Source organism: Corvus kubaryi, unplaced genomic scaffold (genome assembly GCF_017639235.1).
Source record: "Corvus kubaryi isolate FWS band 111438036 unplaced genomic scaffold, C.kubaryi_AGA036_p1.0 37353, whole genome shotgun sequence".
NCBI lineage: Eukaryota > Metazoa > Chordata > Aves > Passeriformes > Corvidae > Corvus > Corvus kubaryi.
Window position 1 is genome coordinate 3476910 of NW_024581115.1, and position 18665 is coordinate 3495574.

At 57.5% G+C, this 18665-nt stretch overlaps 2 protein-coding genes across 13 annotated transcripts in view; one reads left to right on the forward strand and one right to left on the reverse strand.

Moving 5' to 3' along the window:
* Positions 1-5932, forward strand: part of TMEM94 (transmembrane protein 94) — a 50533-nt gene extending 44601 nt beyond the window's left edge. For all 5 annotated transcript variants that reach the window (XM_042032531.1, XM_042032530.1, XM_042032529.1 and 2 more), the window contains 5 exons: positions 216-370; positions 642-736; positions 1854-1947; positions 2189-2359; positions 3192-5932. In XM_042032531.1, the coding sequence (XP_041888465.1) occupies positions 216-370; positions 642-736; positions 1854-1947; positions 2189-2359; positions 3192-3264 (588 nt within the window). In that variant the 3' untranslated portion in view covers positions 3265-5932. The remainder of the gene's footprint in view (positions 1-215; positions 371-641; positions 737-1853; positions 1948-2188; positions 2360-3191) is intronic.
* A 697-nt stretch (positions 5933-6629) lies between these two features.
* CASKIN2 (CASK interacting protein 2) overlaps positions 6630-18665 on the reverse strand; it is a 38048-nt gene continuing 26012 nt past the window's right edge. For 3 of the 8 annotated variants that reach the window (XM_042032523.1, XM_042032525.1, XM_042032528.1), the window contains 18 exons: positions 17425-17522; positions 17179-17324; positions 16956-17051; positions 15957-16087; positions 15654-15762; positions 15407-15515; positions 15036-15130; positions 14838-14955; positions 14432-14614; positions 13893-14014; positions 13363-13438; positions 13156-13250; positions 12821-12931; positions 12617-12718; positions 12232-12370; positions 9768-11897; positions 9332-9650; positions 6630-9099 (listed from right to left, as the gene is read on the reverse strand). In XM_042032523.1, coding sequence (XP_041888457.1) covers positions 9003-9099; positions 9332-9650; positions 9768-11897; positions 12232-12370; positions 12617-12718; positions 12821-12931; positions 13156-13250; positions 13363-13438; positions 13893-14014; positions 14432-14614; positions 14838-14955; positions 15036-15130; positions 15407-15515; positions 15654-15762; positions 15957-16087; positions 16956-17051; positions 17179-17324; positions 17425-17522 — 4276 coding nt within the window. In that variant the 3' untranslated portion in view covers positions 6630-9002. Of the gene's footprint in view, positions 9100-9331; positions 11898-12231; positions 12371-12616; positions 12719-12820; positions 12932-13155; positions 13251-13362; positions 13439-13892; positions 14015-14431; positions 14615-14837; positions 14956-15035; positions 15131-15406; positions 15516-15653; positions 15763-15956; positions 16088-16955; positions 17052-17178; positions 17325-17424; positions 17523-18665 lie in introns of all 8 variants that reach the window. The other 5 variants (XM_042032521.1, XM_042032520.1, XM_042032522.1 and 2 more) reach the window with 3 other exon arrangements.

An 18665-nucleotide genomic window follows, 5' to 3' on the forward strand; every position in this document is an offset into this window, starting at 1 on the left:
CTGTGCCTTCCTGGCTCTCTCAGTAAATTGATCCATGGCATGAGCCAGGAAGGGAATTCCCTGTCCCAGCATGCCCAGAGGGCAGATCCTCAGTGCAGCATCTCATCTGTACTACAGCTTGTCTTTTGCAGCCACTGATTCTCTGATGGTTCATGAGGAGGAGGTTGTACCAGTGACATGCCTATGTCATCCTCCTTCCTTTCCCTTATTCACAGACTCAGCACTACTTTCTGCTCTGCTTCCTGCTGAAATTCAGCCTGACCATCTGCTCCTGCCTCATCTGCTTCGGGTTCACCCTGCATGAGTCCTGCAAAGGGGTGAACACCACCAGCCTCAACCTCACAGCCTGCTCCTCCATCATGCTGCACAGGTGAGGAACTGGGCCTGGCACACACATCCTACTGCTCTTGCCCTTTCCAAGGAGAACTGATTCCAGTCCTCTAACAAGCTTCAGCCTCTTCCATGACCCCCCAGGGCTAAGTGCTCTCCCTGTAGCCCTGAGAGCTACATCAGTGCCTGCTGATGATGTCCTGGTACCAGGACAGCCTGAGCTCACACAGATTCCTCAGCTGTTGGTGGAAACAGGTCAGACAGTTAAGTGCCCTCTGCTGACTTCTTTCCTGTGTCCTCTCATTCACTAGCAATGCTGATGGTGCTCCTGACTGGTTTGGGACATTTTCCAATGCTCTCCTGGTAGCCCAGAAGCTCACAGCTGGCCTGATTGTTTTACACACCGGTAAGTCCCTGTTCCCAGAACCCCATTCCCTGCTCTGGGGAAAAACTTGCATCCTCTGTCTCTTTCTGTGCCCCCTATGCCAGAGCACAAACTCCCTGATAGAAGCAGACACTGCAGTGGCCTCACAGCACAGGCACAAATTCCCCTGTCTCACTAAACATTGCCCTGGCAGATTAAAGACAACGTTCTCAGAACTGATTCTGCTTCCTACCAGCTTGGTGAAGTGCTGGTTCTGTCCAGTCTCACCAGGAGAGCCAAATCCCTTTTGCCTTCTTGAAAGTTAGTAGCAGCACCTGTAGCTCTCCAAAAATATTCCCTGCCTCAAAAGTGTTTATATCCCTGCTGCTATTTTGTGAAGTACCCCATTGCCTTCCTCCAAAGGGCACTGGTGCAGCTGTGACTGTTTGAGAGCTGGAAGCCTTTTTAAACCCTCTGGAGGGGTGTGCAGCCAGCTCCTCGCTGACCTTCATCACCTGCACCCATTGCCTGGCAGAGTAGGTCCAGTTGCTCCCTGAGAACCCTAAAGGGTCTCTGCTCCCTGTCCCTCATGTCCATGGTGCTGGGCAGAGCATTGTGTGTTGAGCTGTGCAGGTGTCCAGTCCAATGGAAGTGCTTCCTGATTTGATCTCCAGCTTTGGAGGGGGGGGTGTTGCAGTACTTTTGTGTCCCTCAGACCACTAAGGCACGGCAGGGGTGCTTTGCCTGGCAGCTGTTTGGAAGAGCCCAAGTGAAAGCTGAGCAAATGCAGACAGCTCTGGGTCTCTGGCTAAATCTCCCTCTGGGCTGGAGCTTTCCTTTGGTGCAGCCCTGGAACAAGAGCACACCCACCCTTGTCCCACTCCCCAGACCTGGGCCTTTCCCTGCTCTGTTTTAGCTTCTCAGGCTATGAACCGACCTCCCAACAGTGAATAACTGTGTGCAGTACAACCCCTGCCCTTCCCCCACCTGCATTCCAGGGACTTGGCATTGCTGTGAGGAGCCTGGTCTGAAAGAGCCTTGAATGGAAGGTTGCTTCCAGGGACGTGAACCTCATATCCCTTAGGAGTAACAGGTGTTGATGTACCTTGTAAAGTGCTGTATCTGTGTGTGATGCTAAATAATCCCCTTTTCCCTGCAGTGTTCATATCCATCACCCACGTCCATCGCACCAAGCCCCTGTGGAAGAAGAGCCCCCTCTCCAACCGGTGGTGGACGCTCACTGTGGCTGTTGTGTAAGTACCCCCGGGCCCTGGAGAGGTGTTCCAGGGTGCTGGAGCAAGGAGGTCTCCAGGCCCACTCCAGCACCACTTTGCTGGTGCTGAGGAGAATAAAGTACATGGCAACTGATCTCCACTGCTGAACTGGTGAAGGGTCTCTGTTGTGAGCATTTCATCTGGGCCTGAACCCTGATCTGCAGATCCTGGGAAGCTTGTCAGGTCTGCTGAGATTTGCTCTGTCTGTTTTTAATCTTAGATTGCTGGGGCAAGTGGCACAGACTGTGCTGGACCTGAAACTCTGGGAAAACCTCAATTCTTCTTTGACATTTAACCACGTCTCCATCTCTCCGGTCTCATGGCTCCTGGGTTTTCTTTCCTTGGTCCTTGTGGTTATTATCAATGAGATAGTCAAGCTGCATGAAATCAGGTATGGGGGTTGAAGGGAGGACGGGGAGAAAGGGCTGGAGCCTCTTTCCAGCCTGGCCTTGAGCTGCAAAAAATAATGATGCCCAGGGAACAGGGTGGGGAACAAAAAGGAAGAGCTGATTGCATTGTGTAAATCACCTGGCTATTGTGTGCAGGCCCATGTTCCACCTCCCAGGGAGGAAGCGCAGGGGAGGAAGGAGGGTCAGAGAAGGGCAGTGGCAGTGATTGGGAGCAGGAAGGGAGAACAAAATTTCCTTATCTCAAACCAAAGGGAGGGAGGGAGCCAAGGTCTGTGCAACACAAGTATGGAATTGGGGAGGGCTGTTCTCTCCATCTTGTCCCATGAGGACAGAGAGGCATTGAATCACAGCAGAGGAAGTGTGCCTTCACACAGAGCCTGGACTGTGAGACTCGTTTTCACGGGAAGTGGCTGAAGCCAAGAATGAGTAGCAGGCAGAGTGACTGGCTGTTCTTCCCTGCACGGGGAGCAGCCGGAGCTGGGAGTCAACGCTAATGAACATTGATTCAGGGCTGGGGAGGAAAAGCAGCAGGGATTACAGGGAACCCTGATGGGGATAGAGACACCATCTCAGTTCCCGAGAAGGGTTTCTGGACCTTTCTGTGCTGTGTCTGGTGTCCCTGGAGATGGGATTTAGCTGGATGGGGTAGGACTGAGACCATGGGTTGCTCTCTGGATTTGATTCCCCTCCCAGGCTACCATAGGGCCCAGGCCAGGGGCTTCCCTGCTTCTTGGGACTGGCAGCTCAGGAGGGGCAGTGGGACAGTCTTGCCTTTCACCCCTCCACATACTGACTCTCCTCTTTCTTCTCCAGGGTCCGTGTCCGTTACCAAAAGAGGCAGAAGTTGCAGTTTGAAACCAAGTTGGGGATGAATTCGCCATTTTAAAAGCACCCAGCTCAAGTTCCCTGGAGCCAGGGCCAAACAGCCACCAGGAGAGTGGCTGCACCAAAGGCTCAGGGAGTTTTCCCTCACACATGCAAACCTGACAGCCTCCTGGCAAAACTACATCTGCACCTTCCCAGGCCCCAGGCAGGGATCCCCCCACAGGTATGCAGCCCCTCCCCAGCCTGCCAGGTACCCTCACGGTAGCCTGCAAGCTCTGGTGCCTGTTCTGGCTGCTCCTCCTTTATTTATTTATTGCTAGAGGTATTTGTTAGTATCATGGTGATGCTAAAACGAAGCGACTCCTTTCCTCTTTGTGAGCAGATGGGTTTCCTGGGCCTGTCAGGAGAATCTGGAACCAGTAGGGCTGCTGAAGCAGGAGATCTCTATTGAAACCCGTTTTGTTTTCCATCTCTGCCTGCCCTCCGTGTGTGCGTGCCTGTGCATGCCCTCCCCGCCTCCCTGCCCTGTGTCCCGGGGCAAAGGAGCCATCCCTCTTGCAGTCCCAGGAGTGCTGGGAGCTCACATTCCCGAGGGGACAGTGGAGAGGGTCTCTGGACAGCCGGGCTGAGCCAGCCCTGCCCTCTAGTGTCGTTGTCACAGCTTTGTGCTGGCTGTGTCGGAAGAGGGATGAGACAGGGCTTTGGGAAAAGCTGCCTGTGATCCTCTGGTCTGGTGCAGAGGGAGGGCAGCTCTGCCTGCCTGCAGGGAGCCAGCATGGCTCAACTTCCTGTAGCCCTGTTGAACCAGCTTTTATCTTCTTTAACAACCCCCAGAGAGGTTTTATAGCTGTTCTCCTGCTTGTGATCCAAATTGCTGTTCTGCTTCAGTAATGTGCCTGCTTGAGAGAGCCACAGCTCCAGATAAAGCCTGAGCCCTGCCTATCCCACCCTAGATGGAGGGGACGTCTTTCCAGGCAGGATATCTGCAACTTGCAGTTGTGACTAATACAGAGCTGGTGAATGGCTCCTTTCCCAATCCCAGGATTGTGCTGCATCCAGTACTTGCTCTCCAAGGCACAGGGAACCCCCCAATCATATCTGTCTGTGATAGTGCTGGAAAGTCTCTCCCCTCTGTGCTAATGCCTTCACACAGAACCACAGAATGGTTTGGGTTGGAAGGGGCCTTAAAGCTTATCTCATTCCACCCCCTGCCATGGGCAGGGACACCTTCCTCTATCCCAGGTTGCTCCAAGCCCTGTCCAACCTGACCTTTAACAATTCCAGGGATTGCCACAGCCTCCCTGGGCAACATCTGCTCAATGTTTTTCTGGAGGTCTCTTCCTTTGCCTGGAGAGACCCTCCCCTGAGGGCTGCAGCCAGCTATCATCTGCCCCAGTGCAGCACACAAGCTCCTGAGCTCTGACCAGACCCTGTCTGTACTGGGAGCACTGGTGCCCTTGTGGGCTGACAGCCAAGGGCCACGCAGGAGCACACAGGCTTGGCTGCCAGAATATTTGCAGCTCATGGAGATGTTGACTCTAGTTCTAAACACTGACTAAAGCTGGTAAATCCTAGCCCTGTTTTTGGTCCCAACATTAACACTACAATATTTGGCTGTTACTTCCCCTTTGGTAGCTGAGATTAACAATTGGCAGCTGGTCCCTCCTGGGCAGGCAGGGAGCTGGCTGGAACCCCCAAGCTCTGCTCTGCTGCTCTACCTCGTCTTCCTCACTTTTCAGCATAACCAGAGAGCACGGACACGTCTGAGTGTCTCTAAGCAATACCCTCACCCTGCTGTGGGGCTGGTAGAGGAGCAGAGCTGGGTACAGCCAACCCCTGAACTCTGGGGACACACTGAGGATGCTGGAGGGGGGCAGCTGGGGGTGTTCCAAGCCCTGAACCCAGTTCCTGCAGCTGGGGAGATCCCGTGCTGGCAGGATTGCATGGGATAGGGAGCCAGCAGCTCCCTGGGGAAGCACAGGGCTGCTCCCCTGCACCACAGCAGTGTCTGCCCAGCTTTGCCAGCCAGGCTGGACTGTGCCCTCACTCCCCTGGCACCTGCAGGGCTCAGGGAGAACAGGCTGCCACCTTTCACTGGCACTAAATGCCAGCTCCAGATCTGTGACACCTGGCCCCTGAGAAATCAGCTTTCCTTCCTGATGCCAGGGTTGGATCACAAGTGGGATATGATCTCCTCTGTGACAGAGCTGAGCTGCAGTCAGAGGCAGCACAGGGCTGCTCACTGCTGTCCCAACTTTCTCCCCACCCAGACCTCAGCTCTTGCCCTGTGCCATGAACTGTTGTAGGTGATAAAAGGCAGCAGATTCCAGGGCTTCCTGCTGGCCACACCTTCTGCTGGAGGAGGCACCTTCAAGGTTTCCTCCTCTGGGTGATCACAAATGTTTATTTTCCTGCATCCTCCTTCCCCTGCTAGACTTGGAGGGAGCTAAAGTGTATGAATGGAACCTTTTGGATGGTCTTGCCAGTGCCACCCTTCCCTCAGCCATTGAAGTGTCCAAGGGTCAGGGTGTACGGCTTCAGAAGGAAATTTCCTACATCAAAATGTTTTTAAATGCTGTATATTTTATATTAAATTTTTGGGATGTATGTAAAAATATTTCATTTGTATTAAAACTTGTAAATTGTATAAAAAAGAAAAAAAGAAACAAACCCAGACCCACAAGCATCCAGTATATGAATGGCAATAAATGATTGTCTTGGATAACACACCCAAGAGTGGGAACAAGTTTGCACCCAACAAAGCAAGGAGGTAAAAATGTCTGTGGCTGCTGGGGTCACAGGGTGTGATTTTTCTATTGTAGGGACACAGCCTGAGAGCTTGATGCTCCTGGGATCCAGTTCTGGCCTTTTTCCCAGTTTCTGCTCAGCTTTGGGCAAATCTGTCCATCTCTGAAGGCCTCTTCCTACAGAATAAGTTTGCTTACGTGGTGGTTTCCTGGATTCCAGGCACTGCTTCAGTTGAGACTGGTGGCACAGTTTGAATCCCTCAGGATGGATGAAAGGTCAGGGTGAGCTGAAGAGGCACTGGGAGCACTGGAGACAAGCAGTGGTGGGATAAGGAGGCCTGGGCTGCTTGTCCTGACCAAAGCAGGCCCTGGGGTGACAGTGGCCGCACTCCGAGCAGGCAGGAGGGGGGAATGCTCTGCCTGGCACAGGGGGGTAGTGGAGGTGTCACATGGGCAGAGCTGGGCACTGCGACACCAGTGCTGTCACCACGTTACTGCCGTGGTGGCGAGACTCACACTGAACATTAACCTCACTGGAGGTGACTGGGACTCACCAGGGGAGATGATCTGAGGAACCCTGGAGCACTCAAGGGATAGGATAAAGCTGATCCTTGATGGGCTTCAAGCAGTAGGAAACAAGCTTGTGCCATTTGACACAAAGGACACAACTAGGCAAAACTATCAAAAGGGTAAAATATGCCCCACTGTTTAATAGAATTTAGTCTTAATGGATGTTAGTGGAAAACAAAACACATGATTAACACAAACAGAGCGGATGGTTTAAAATCTGTTGTCAGTCTGGTGATTACATGGGCTATTTTTTCCCTCACTGTCTCGCTGCACGGAGCAGGTGCAGCTGGGGTCAGTAAGTCCCAGTTGCAGTGTACATAACTTACACACCATACAGTAGCTTCAAAATAGAGATCTAGAGCTCAAAAAATAGGCATTCTTCTGCAAAATCAAATGTTTAATTCCCTTATTGACAATGAGAGCAGCGTTGTGCTGCCCTCAGGTGGCTCAGACAGCGGCAGCTCCACCCCAGTGTCCTCTTATCCCTGACCCAAGACTTGCAGTTCTGGTTAGTAAATATATATAATAAATCACATTTAAAATATATACATTGGCCTTTAAAAAAAAACATTTACAGTTTATCAACATTGGAAAAAAAAACCAACCTGGGTTTGTCCCAGGTTGACTCATGAGAGTAAAAATCAGTTTTAAAAGGTTTCTGTGAACCTCTTGACAAAGTGCCACTGGTTGTAGCTGTTTGAAAACATCATGTTCATGACGTGGCACTCAGACACGGACAGTGGATACACTCAGTGTGGAACAGAAATCAGAGCCAGGGAAGAAGTGTCTTACCCGCCTCACACTGACCTCAAGTCCTGGCCAACGATAGGATTTTAGGTTTTTTCAGGGCTTTCTGTCTTTGCTTTTTAGCCCAGAAGGTGGGCTGGCACCTCTTGCCTGCAGCTCAGCTGCCCTCGGGCACAGAGACCCTCAGGAATGTTCAGGTGGGCTTTGCTCTCCTTCCCATACAACAGCACAAGGGGCTGCAAACAGTCCAGTCCAGCCACAAACTCCCAACAGGACTGGGAAGCGACTGCCTTCTCAGCCACCTTCTCCCTCTCCAGTTTGGTTTTGCACTGGTGATTTTTTTTTTTTTTTTTTTAAAGGAAAAGATGAGGATTTTTCTTTCCCTTTGTTTGGAATTCTTGTAGCAAATGGCACTTCAGCACAATCTTCGGTTCCCTTCTGGTGCTCCGATGCTTTCATTTGCTTGGCATGCCGAGCGCGAGCCAAGTTCGGGGCTCTTGGACATATTTAGCCATGCACTACTGAGCAGCCCCTGCGAGAGAAATGTGTCTCGGAGCGATGCAGCCGCTCCTCCCGCCTGGATGCAGGCAGCTCTCGCTGCCATTCCCCCGCTGCAGCCATGGGCTGCGGCCGCATCCAGCGCGCGGGAGCTGCTCCCGAGCCGAATTCCCCCGGTGCATCCGGGGTCAGCTCCCCCGCTGGGCTGCACAGCCGCGGGGAAGGATCACGTCCCAAACGCTGCTACTGTTGAACAATGCTCACGGCGGGGTTTGTGCCAGCAGCTCCTCACAGGAGGGGCACTGGGAAAAGGGACTGTTTTCTCCCAAAAAAAAAGGGATAAGGGAGGGGAGAAAAAAATTTTGAAAGCATTAATCATGCTGCTGCTTCACTCTGGAAGGACCAGGGTGGGAGTTTGCGTAGGCACAGTGTTGGCAGGGGGCAAACTCCATTGAGCAGCAAGATCCAGACAGACTGGCCCAAATTCCCAGGTTTTTGGCATTGCCATCACCATCCTCATCAGTCTGGGAAGGGGCAGGAAGGCTCCCATGTCCGGCAGGGCTGTGGCGGAGCATCCGCTGTGCCAGCCCCATCTCGAGGGGTCTGTGGGTCCCACTGGAGGGATTTCGATCCACTTGGATTTCACGCTGGCTGACGCTGACGCATTTGGAAAAGCGGCAAATAAAGCAGAAAGGTTCCTCCTCGCTCCGCAAGCTGCCAAATTGCGACAAGCCCTGTCTTCTTTTAGCTGCTGTCAGGCCTGGCCAGGGCTGGGGCTGCTCAGTGAATCGCCAGCTCGGTGGCGGCTGCCCAGGGAGGTCTCTCCTGTGACACATTGTTGGCAGGGGATAAATAATAACAGGCAGGACTGAACAATGCAGCAGGGAAAGAGAAAGGTCCCTTGTGGAGGCTCCTCAGCTCTGTGCAAGGGAACGAGGGCTTCTCCGTGGCCTCCAGGACTGCATGTGCAGCCCCTCTGGGCTCTCCTCCTGCTGCCAGTCTGGTGGGAAATGCCTGACCCCCTCAGAAACCAGCCCAAGGCCACGCTGGCACGTGTGACACAAGAGCCAGGGGTGGGCAAGGAGGGCAGCTGTGTTCCCAGCCGCAGTGCAAAGTGCGGGGAGGGAGGTGGCTGGAGAGACCTGCAGGCACCACTTGGTGCCAGATTCTCTCTTCCCCATCGTGAGGGGCACTGGTGGAGCAGCCAGAGGCAGGGAGGGGAAGGAGGGAGCAAGCCTCAGTCCAGCATTGCATCCAGCTGGTCGGCCAGGTCGTCGAACATGTTGCTGATGTCTTCCAAGATGTTCTTGGCTGAGTGCGCAGTCCCAGGGTGGCTGGGGAGGAAAGGGAGAGAGTCAAAGCACTGCCCAAAGGCTGCAGGTGGTGATGGGGAAGGTTTGGCGAGGCTGGATCCAACCCAGCAGCAAGAACTCAACACAGAGCTGGGCTTGAGCACATGTGACCTGTGTGGTGCAGGCATGACGTGCCCATGCACAGCCCTTCTCCTGCCCACCCTGGGACCTTCCCAACCCCCCTCAAGGGGCCCAGCTCCAGCATTTCCCTCACCTTTCTGCCTCCTCCACTGTGATCTTCTTCTCTGCTGCCTGCAGTGTGGCAGCCAGGCTGGAGTTGGTCTGCTCCAGCCGCTGCTGGGCCAGGGTGGCCCCTGGGGCAGCTGCCAAAGGCTTTGCTGACACCTTGCTGCCCGTTTCCAGCGTCAGTGAGCCGGGAGTGGGCAGGGACCCGATCACATCTGGCACCACCTCGGTGGCCGCCCAGGGAGCAACAGTATGGCGGGAGGGCTGCAGGACCTGCTGGTAGATGGTCTTGGGTCCAGAGAAGACGAGCTTAGTGGATGCCACGGAGGTGTGCTTGGCAGGGACATCTGCAAAGGAAGGGGACTCATGGTAGGTGGTGACACAGGTCCTCCTCACCACCCATGCCGACATGGGAGGGAGCCCTACCATCACCACCTTGGAGACAGCTCCACAAACCCCCATACCTGGAGTGGGTGTCCTCACCACGGCCGTGCCGACCAGCTCTGTGGGGCTGGGGGTTTTGGTGGGGCTCGGGGCCTTCTTCATCCCTTTCTCCAGCGACAAGATGCTTTTCTCTATCTCAGCAATCCTGAACTCCACACTATCATCATCAAAGGCATCCCCAGCTGGCGCGGGCCGTGCTGCCGGTGCCGGGGGGCCCGCTATGCTCACAGCTTGGGCCTGGGCATACTGGGGTGTGGGGGTGCCCCCCGCCTCCGCCTGCCCTGCCATGCTGAACGCCTTCAGCACCGCCTGCAGCGGCTCCCGCTCCCTGAAGCGCGGCCGGCGCTTCACCGTGTCCGACTCAGTGAGGTTGAACTCCAGCACGGGTGGCTCCTTGGTCACAGCGGGGGCTGCTGGCTCCTTCCCCTGGGGCTCTGCTGGCTGGGAACCAGGCTCTGTGTCCAGCACGGCCGTGTCGGCCTTGGGATGCCCACTGGGCTTTGGCCGCTGTTTGATGGTTAAATTGCCTTCTTCTGCAAAGGGGATGCACTCACTGGAGCTGTTCTGGGACGATGAAGAGGACACCCCCGGCTTGGCCTCCTCCTCTGTGTCCGAGCAGGCATCCTCCCGCTCACCCTGCACAGCCACCTCTGTCATAGGAGCACTGGGCTCGCTCACTGTCCGTCTCCGTGGCTTGCCGCTCTCAAAGGGGTCCCTGCTGCCATCGGGAAGCGTGGCACTGCTGGTGTCACCGCCATTGTGGGACTCCTCACCCACATCTGCCCGGGGGAGACAGTCCTGAGTCAGGTGCAGCGGTTTTGGGGCTAGGAGGGGCTTGGATGGACTTGCATCTGGTGTTCCCTCCAGCGCAGCTGCCAGGCTCTTCACTGTCCTGCCACGGCCAGCATCACTGGGGGTGTTACCTGTGTCAACTGCATCCTGGGGGGCTGCGGGCTGCCGCTCGGGGTTGGGGGGCTGCTCGCCATCTGCCTCGGCAGCGAGGGCACTGGACACGGAGCTGAGGCGCTTGGGAGGCGGCGGCGGAGGGCCCTTGCGCTTGGCCCGGATAGCGAAGGACTGGCTGCGGGTCACCTTGGCATCCACCTGCAGACAGGCCCGCGGCATCTGGCTGCGGCCCGGCCGCCGCGTCAGCGTGGCGTAGGAGCCCAGCGTGCTGCTGGGGGCCCCCTCCTCCTCCTCGTGCTCCCCGTCCGACAGCGCGTAGCGGTTCAGGCTGTGCGAGCGCTTCTTGTGCTTCAAGCCTTCGCCCCCGTTGTGCTGCTCCCCGGCCACGGGGGTTGTGGTGGGCGGCTCCGTGGGGCCGCACTGGCTGTGCAGGTAAGAGAAGCCTTTTTGGGCTGACGTCTGCAGGCTGCTCTTCTGTCCAGGGGAGACGGAGGGGTATGGGTGTGCCAGGGCCTTGGGCTGCTCTGCTCCCAGGACGGACGGGACTGTTGGGGATTTCAGGGAGACATGCGGGTACATGAAGACGTAGGGGGCTGTTCCCTTGCTGGGAGTCTGGGGAGGAGTACAGGGAGTGACTGCTGGAGTCCCGGCTCCTTTCTGAGCCACAGGCCGGGAGTACTGATCCGTGCCTTCAGGTAGGTTCCTCTCCTTGAGAGGGCTGCCCCCGCCGCCATTGGCAAAGCCATTCAGCCCCTCAGGGGACAGGAGCTTCCCGTAGGGCTCAGGGCTGGGCCGGCCCTGCAGGCTGACCGGGCTCTCCTTGCTGCGGGGGGGTGCACAGGACTGCCCACTGCTGCTGCTGCTCTCACCGCTGCCCAGGCTCTCCTGTGAGGGGCTGGAGAGGCGCCGGGACAGCACATTGTCCTGCGAGTGCCCCGAGCCCCGCGACCGCACCCCGATGCTCTCCTGGCTCCGTGACATTCCCTGGCTGCTCTTGATGCCGAGTGTTTCGTGGCAGCTGTTGGACATGGCCGTCTGGAGCTCGTAGCTGAGCTCGCTGTCCTGGAAGGTTGTCATTTTGGGTGTGTGTGGGGACTGGCACTCCCCATTCTCCAGCGACTCGATGGTGACAATGTCCAGGGAACCGGGGACTTTGCGTCTTGCCAGAGTTGCTTCTGCTTGGTTGAGGCTTTTGCGGAGGTCTCTGAGCTTCTTGACAGCCAACATGATCTTCTTCTGGTGGCCTGCAGGAAGGAAAGGGACATCAGGTCAGCTCCAGCCCCCAAGGCCTTTGTTTCCTGGCAAAAAGAGTAGTAGTTATGTCACACACTGGGGCAAAGGCCTCGGGGTTATCCAAACTCTGCCTATGGGAGGAGACAAACTACTGCTGGCATCTACCTGGCTGGGCCCAGCTCCAGCTGGCCAAGGAGAGTTCTTAGGGACAGCCAGGAACTGCCCTTTCCGGGCGCTCACGACATGCCTGCACCTCCCAGCCTGAGGGAGAACGGGGCGTGGGGACAGACCTCGGTGGGAAACTTGGCTGCCCTGGGCCACCCCAGCATGGCAGGAGGGACTCACCCAGCTTGTTGATGCCAATCTCTTGCAGATCCTCCCACGTCAGGTCCGTCACGATGGTGATGGAGTCGTAGCCGTTGTTCACCAGCTTTTTGTGGTACTGAGGCAACCCAATGGCACTGAGCCAGTCCATCAGGTCAGCCTGGAAAGAGCATGGAGCCATTGCTGTGAGCATCAAGGAATGGACAGCACCTTCAGCATCCCCTCCCTGCCCTGCCCTGCCCAGGAGACTGTGTTTTTAGGGTGCCTCTGACTGCTTTAATGCAATCAAAGCCATTGCAGTGTGTATTTACTTACAGACCCCATCCTGTCCTATCCTGGGGTCAGAGAACTCTGAGAAAAGACTTGGAAAAAGGGGGTGACCAAAGCCTCATTGCCAGGGACTCACCGGGATGTAGTTGGGCAGCCACTCAGCGATGCTAAGCTGCCCAATTTCCGTGGAGATCTTCTTCCTGTGGCCTGGTTTGGTCACACCAATGGCTGTCAGATCCTAATGGGAGCAGAGTGGGGCCGTGGTCAGCAGCGGCTCAGGGAGCTCAGAGCAGTGGGTACCCACTGCAGGCAGCTCGGGGTGGGGAAGGAGCTGCCTCACCTCCGGGGTCATGCGGCTGATGGTGGGGACGTCGTAGCCGGCATTGAGGAAGTTGACAGTGTACGACTCCAGCTGGAACTCACGCAGCCAGTTGTAAATGGCTTCTGCATCCTGGGGAGAGGATGGGACACAGAACAGCCCATGATGGTGGCTGCAAGGGCTGGAAGAACCTGGCTGCTCCAGGCACAATGACAGTATCTCCCTGGGCAAGACCCATTTGTCCCCAGTGTCCTCAAGACCCAGTTCTCTGTGTCCCCGCTGCAGTGAGAGCTGAGCTGAGTGCCCCAAACATGGCCCTCTCACCCAGCACACCACTCCCCAGTTGTCCCAGTTACCTTCCCCTCGAGGAGCTGCTCAGGACGCAAGAACTGGTGGGAGAAGAGCCTGTCTCCAGGGGGGCAGCTGCCTGGGGTCTGGAGGCCCTGTGGCCCTGGCAGAAAGGAGAGAGGAGAACTGTCATAGGGGCACTTAAACAGCGAACAGCCCCTAGGGCTGGGAGGACAGCTGTCCCCAAGGCCCCATGGAGTAGGGACAGCTCTCACCTGCCGGGGAGGTCCCATTGTGTGGCTCTGATCCCAAAAGGTGTTGCTGAAGGTCATCACCAGTGGAGGGCAGAGGCTGAGGGAGAGGAGGAGTGAGTGGAAGAAGGACCCCGCTCTGGAGTCCAGCTTTGTCACACCCCCAGGAGCAGAGTGGGGGTCCCCATGCTGGGCTGCTGGCCACAGCTTCACCCAACAACAGGCTGGTCCCCAGCGAGAGATATGGGCAGGATTTGGCCCAGGGTCTTTTATTATCCTCTCAGGTGACACAGCACATGGTGGAAATGCTGTGTGATGCCAACCACAGCCTCCAGCTCCACTCAGAAAGGCCAGCTGTGCTTTGGGAGACAACTGGGGTCCCCCCAGGAGCATTTCCCTGCTGAATCCTGGCACCAAGTAGGTGTTTGGTGTAGGATACTCAACTCCAGCAGCCCCTCCTTTGCTAGGAGGGGGCATGGAAGCGGATAGGGCTCCATCTCCAGCCTGAGCCAGCACAGGGAAGCAGCACAGGAGGAGCAGGGGCTGGTACCTACCCTGGCATTCTCGATGAGGATGCTGGTGCTCTGCCCATTGGTGCCCTCGGTGCTCTGGCCGCTGCCAGCGCTGCGGATGCTGCCAATGCTGCCCTCGCTGCCCACGCTGTTCCTGTCTCCTGCTGCTCGGGGCAAGCAGGGAGCCCATCAGCAGCACCCCGGGATTGGGGGTAACACAGGGCACAGAGGTCCCCAGCAAGGACCCGTGTGCCAACACAGTGATCCCAGTAAAAAAACAGTCTCCCACAAGATCCCTCCAGCCACAGACAATGCATCAGTTCCCTCCCACCTCCCAGCATACACAACACAGACAGGGTGACCTGGGCTGGCAAGGGACACACAGAGGGCTGAGACACAGGGAGAGAAGGGGCTGCTCTAAGGGCTCCCCAAAACTCCCTTTTCCTGCATCTGCTTCCTCTCATCTGGCTGCTTCCCCATGGAGAGGTGGGGGGAGAGTCTCCCCCTGTGCCCCTGCCCAGGTAGGGCTGGGAACAGGGGAAGGTCCCCAGCCCCTCTCCCTCCCCAGGTGCTCCCCTGACCTGAGCTGTCAGGGCCTGGGGCCGTCCGGGTTAGGGTGAGGTGGCCAAAGGCCGCTGGACCGCTCGGGGCCGCTGGGTGCGGACACTCGTCGGGGAGGTGCTGCAGCCCCCCAGGGGGGGCCAGGAGGGCCCCGGGGGGACCCTGGCGCTGCTGCACGGGTGCCACGCGGGGGACAACCATGCCTGCATTCAAAGACAAAACACGCATGGTCAGAGCTCATGCAGGAGGCAGGGAGGGAGGCAGAGCTGAGCCACAACCCCCAGATTAGTACCCCACCCATGGCACACCCCCCAAGTCCTTCCATTCCCCCCTAGCTAGCCAGGGCTGCAGGGCCTGTCTGACAGGAGGTGCTGGGAAGGCTGGGAAGGTTTCACACAGGGGACTGTCCCCAGGATGGCCACTGACCTGTCCGCTTGCTGATGACTTCAGCAATGGAGGGGGGGAAGTACCCGACCCGATCGGTGCCTTTCTGAGCGTCGTGGATGTGCCCCTTCCATCGGCCATCTGGATGCTGTTCCAGGACCTGCCATGGGACAAGAGGGATGGGGCTGGTACCTGGAGCCATGGTGGAGCAGGGGGATGGGGAGCAGAGAGCAGCCTCACCGTGATGATGTCTCCTGCTCGGACATTGAGAGCAGTCGGGTCATGGAGGTTCCAAAAATCCTTCAAAGCTCGGACCTTCAGGATTCCTGATGCCTCTGAAGGCAAGGGACAGAGGAAGAAAGAAGGTGCCAGAGCATAGAGAGGAAGGACAGAAGGCCAGGGAGAGCAGAAGGAGAAAGCGAGAGCAAGGAGACGAGAGAAGAAAACATTAATAATGCAGGAAGGACTCGATCCCCGGACACTGCCCCACGATGCGGGCACATGTGAGAGGGGACTGGGATGTTGGCACTGGTTTAGGCTGTTGAGGAGCACTGGGAACCCAGGCAGATCCCACAGGGAAGAAACCCCTCTCAGTGCCGTCCCAACCTCACCTCTCAGCAGCTGTTTGATGTCCTTGCTGGCGTGTGAGGTGGTGAACTGGTTGACGATGTCCAGCGCTGTCTGGTTGTAGGTGTTCCTGATGTTCACGTCGACACCGCCCTGCCCGGGAGGAGTCATGGTCAAGGCCAGATCCCTCCCTGCCACCACACCCAAGGGAGGCAAGGGACCAAGGGGAAGGGGTGCTGGGTGACCTCCAGGGGCTGTCCCCCCACACAGCTCTGTCCCCACCACGCTCACCTCCAGCAGGAGCCGCACCACCTCTGTTTTGCCGTAGAGCGCAGCCTCGTGCAGGGCTGTACCTGTCTTTGTCTGCTTGTTGATCTCAATCCCAGCCTTCAGCAGCTGCCTGGTAGGAAGGAGGGAGAGGTATGAACAGCAGGACATGGACATCAGGCATTTGGCTGCTTTGCGATGGGAAGGGGACAAGACCTTGCATTTGCTTTGGGGATGAGGGGTTGAAGCCTGCAGGAGGAAGATGTGTTTGGGAGGAAGCAGGACTGAAGCCCTGATGGGTTTTTCCAGCATAGGGCAGGGAGTTACCTGATGATCTCCTTGTGCCCGTTCTTGGCTGCCAGGTGAAGTGGAGTGGTGTAGTTGGGGTCAGTGGCATCCTTGGATTGTCCCTCCAGCAGGGCGACACACAGATGGCTGTTCAGCAGCAGCTGGGCCACCTGCATGAGACACTGGTGAGCAACAGGGTGCACGTACCCCCACCCGCACCCTCCCAGTGAAGGGCTCATCCTTGGGGCCAGCCCACCACTCCCCATCCTGCCACTCCCCTCCATCCACAGCCCCAGGCTTGGCTGGAGCTGGACAGTGCTTGGCATGGCCACACTATCGTGAGGGGCTATAAAAGGTCACAACAGCCAGAAATAGTCTTCCCATAATCAGGCTTTTCAGACCAAGCCCTAAAAACCTCCAGTCTCTCCAGCCCAGAGCAACTCTCAGCATCTCAGGTCAACCCAGAGGCACAGAGGAGTTATTTTTACTGCCCTGTTTATAGCTGCAGACATTATAGATACTCCAAAAATGGAAATATCCCCCTGGTCCCCTCCCAGAGGGGTACAGAACAGTCTGGCTGGCCATGCTCCAGCCCAACCCGGTGGTGCTGGCTGGGCCAGGGTCTCCCAGAGCATGAGGTGGCCCTGTCCCCACAAACTGTGCTGGGGACCTGGAGTAGGGCTGGATGCTCAGAGCTTGCTGGGATTAGCCAGCTCAGCCTATCTGTGCTTAACTGTGAGCAAAGCTGGGGTGGGTGGGGGGAGGCTGTGGAGAACCGGGAGCAACAATTCCTGGCTTCTCTCCCAGCCTGACGCTGCCCTGCTGCAAGGTCAGGGGCAAAACCCACGGCTCCCAGGTTCAGGATCCGGCTGTGTCTGGCCATGGGAGGAGGCAGGTGCTGCCTGCCAGACTCTGAGTCTTGTGGTGGAGGGAGAACAGTCGTAACCAGAACCAGCACTTTGCTCCTGGAGGAGCCAGTGGGTTCCAGAGCAGCCCCCAGAGAAGCCCCTGGCACAGGGCAGAGCCCACAGCACCCACCTTCAGCCGCCCAAACTCGCAGGCCAAGTCCAGTGGTGTTTTCTTTGCCTTGTTGATGAGGCAGGGGTTGGACTGGTGCTGGAGCAACATCTCCGACTGCGGGGGAGCAACGTGGTGCAGGGGCTCAGCATCACCCCGCAGCGGCACGGCGGGGTTTGCCCCCACCCATATACCCCAGAGAGCCCCGGGGAGGGCATGTGGGTGGCTCTGGGCTCTCACTTACCACCTCGTAGTGGCCGTACTGCGCCGAGAGGTGCAGCGGGATCTGCCCGTCCAGCGAGGCCATGTTGACGGAGGCGGCGGCACGCAGCAGCACCCGCACGGGCTCCACACGGCCCTGCCACGCTGCGTAGTGCAGGGGCCGCATCCCTGTGGGCAGCGGGGCTCAGCAGGGCTGGACACGGCCCCTGGCCTGGCGCAGGGGGCTGCGCCGGCGGCCGGAGGGGCCGTGCCCAGGGTCACCCCTTACCGTTGCTGTCCTTGATGTCGACGGTGGCCTGTGCCTCCAGCAGCAGCAAGATGAGGTCCAGGCTGCCGCCCAGGGCTGCGTGGTGCAGTGCCGAGAACCTGTGGCACAAGGCAGGGCTCAGCCTGGCCCCCAGCCCCACAGTGCTGTCCCCACAGCCATCCCCTGCATGGCGACATGGGCTGAGGGCTGGGATTGTCACTGGCTGTTCATGGCTATGTCCTCCCCGATTCCACACTCCCACAGTGCCTCAGATTCCCCACAGCAATACACTGATAAATCCCTCCAAGCTGTCCGTGCCCCAGGGCCCAGTAAGGGATGTAGGCACACTGTGTGTGCCTTGGGAAACCCCAAGTACTTGTGTACTTGGGAGTCACTCACCCCGTGCCCTGTGTTGGGGGAAACAGACAGGATGGAGGGAGATGCATCTCCCCTCTCCATGGAGCAGCCAGGCAGCCCCAGCGCTGCTCACAGCATCCAGCAAACACATCAGCCCCGTGGCCAGTCCTGCCCCCTCTGCCAGCTGCCCCCTCCCCATGCCAGCAGGGCTGCCAGGAGCCCACGGCAGAGCGTGGGAGGCCCCTGGTAATGAAAGAGCCCAGTGTGTTGGGACTGTGAAAGGGGCCTGTCTGCCTGGCACTCCCCCCAAGCCATCACGTGAAGGGCCAAGGCCAAGCGAGGGGTCCCTGTGCCACTGGGGATTAGCCTGTGTGCTGCTCCAAGGGACGTGGGGGCTCCTGACAGCACCAGCGTGGGGCTCTGATGGGCTCTGCAGTGTCCAAACCCAATGCTGGGGATGCAGCCCCTCCAGCACAGCTCTCCTCATAATCTGCAGTCCCAGAGCATCCCCAAATCCCTGCGGAAGTTAGTGTTGAGACTGTGCAAGTGTCAACACTAACCCCAGCAGAGAGGGCTGCTCCCTCCTCCAGTACACCCACCATATCTCTGAGCCACAGCAAAACCTCTGCCTCAAAGTGTGAAGTTGGGGGGTACAAAATCCCTGTGGGGTCCCACTCTGCCCTGAGGTGGCTGCACAAACCCACACCTGCCCACTCCATCCTCTCCAAGCCCTGAGCAAGGTGATGCTGAGGACACACCAGCACCATGGCTCTCCCACGACACACACTGCCATCCCCATGCTCGTGTCTCATCTCCCCATCATCCCCCTCCTGTGCCCCAGCAAAACCCAATGCCCTGCCCGTGTCCCTCGGGCAGGGAATAGACCCTTTACCCCAGTTCCCACC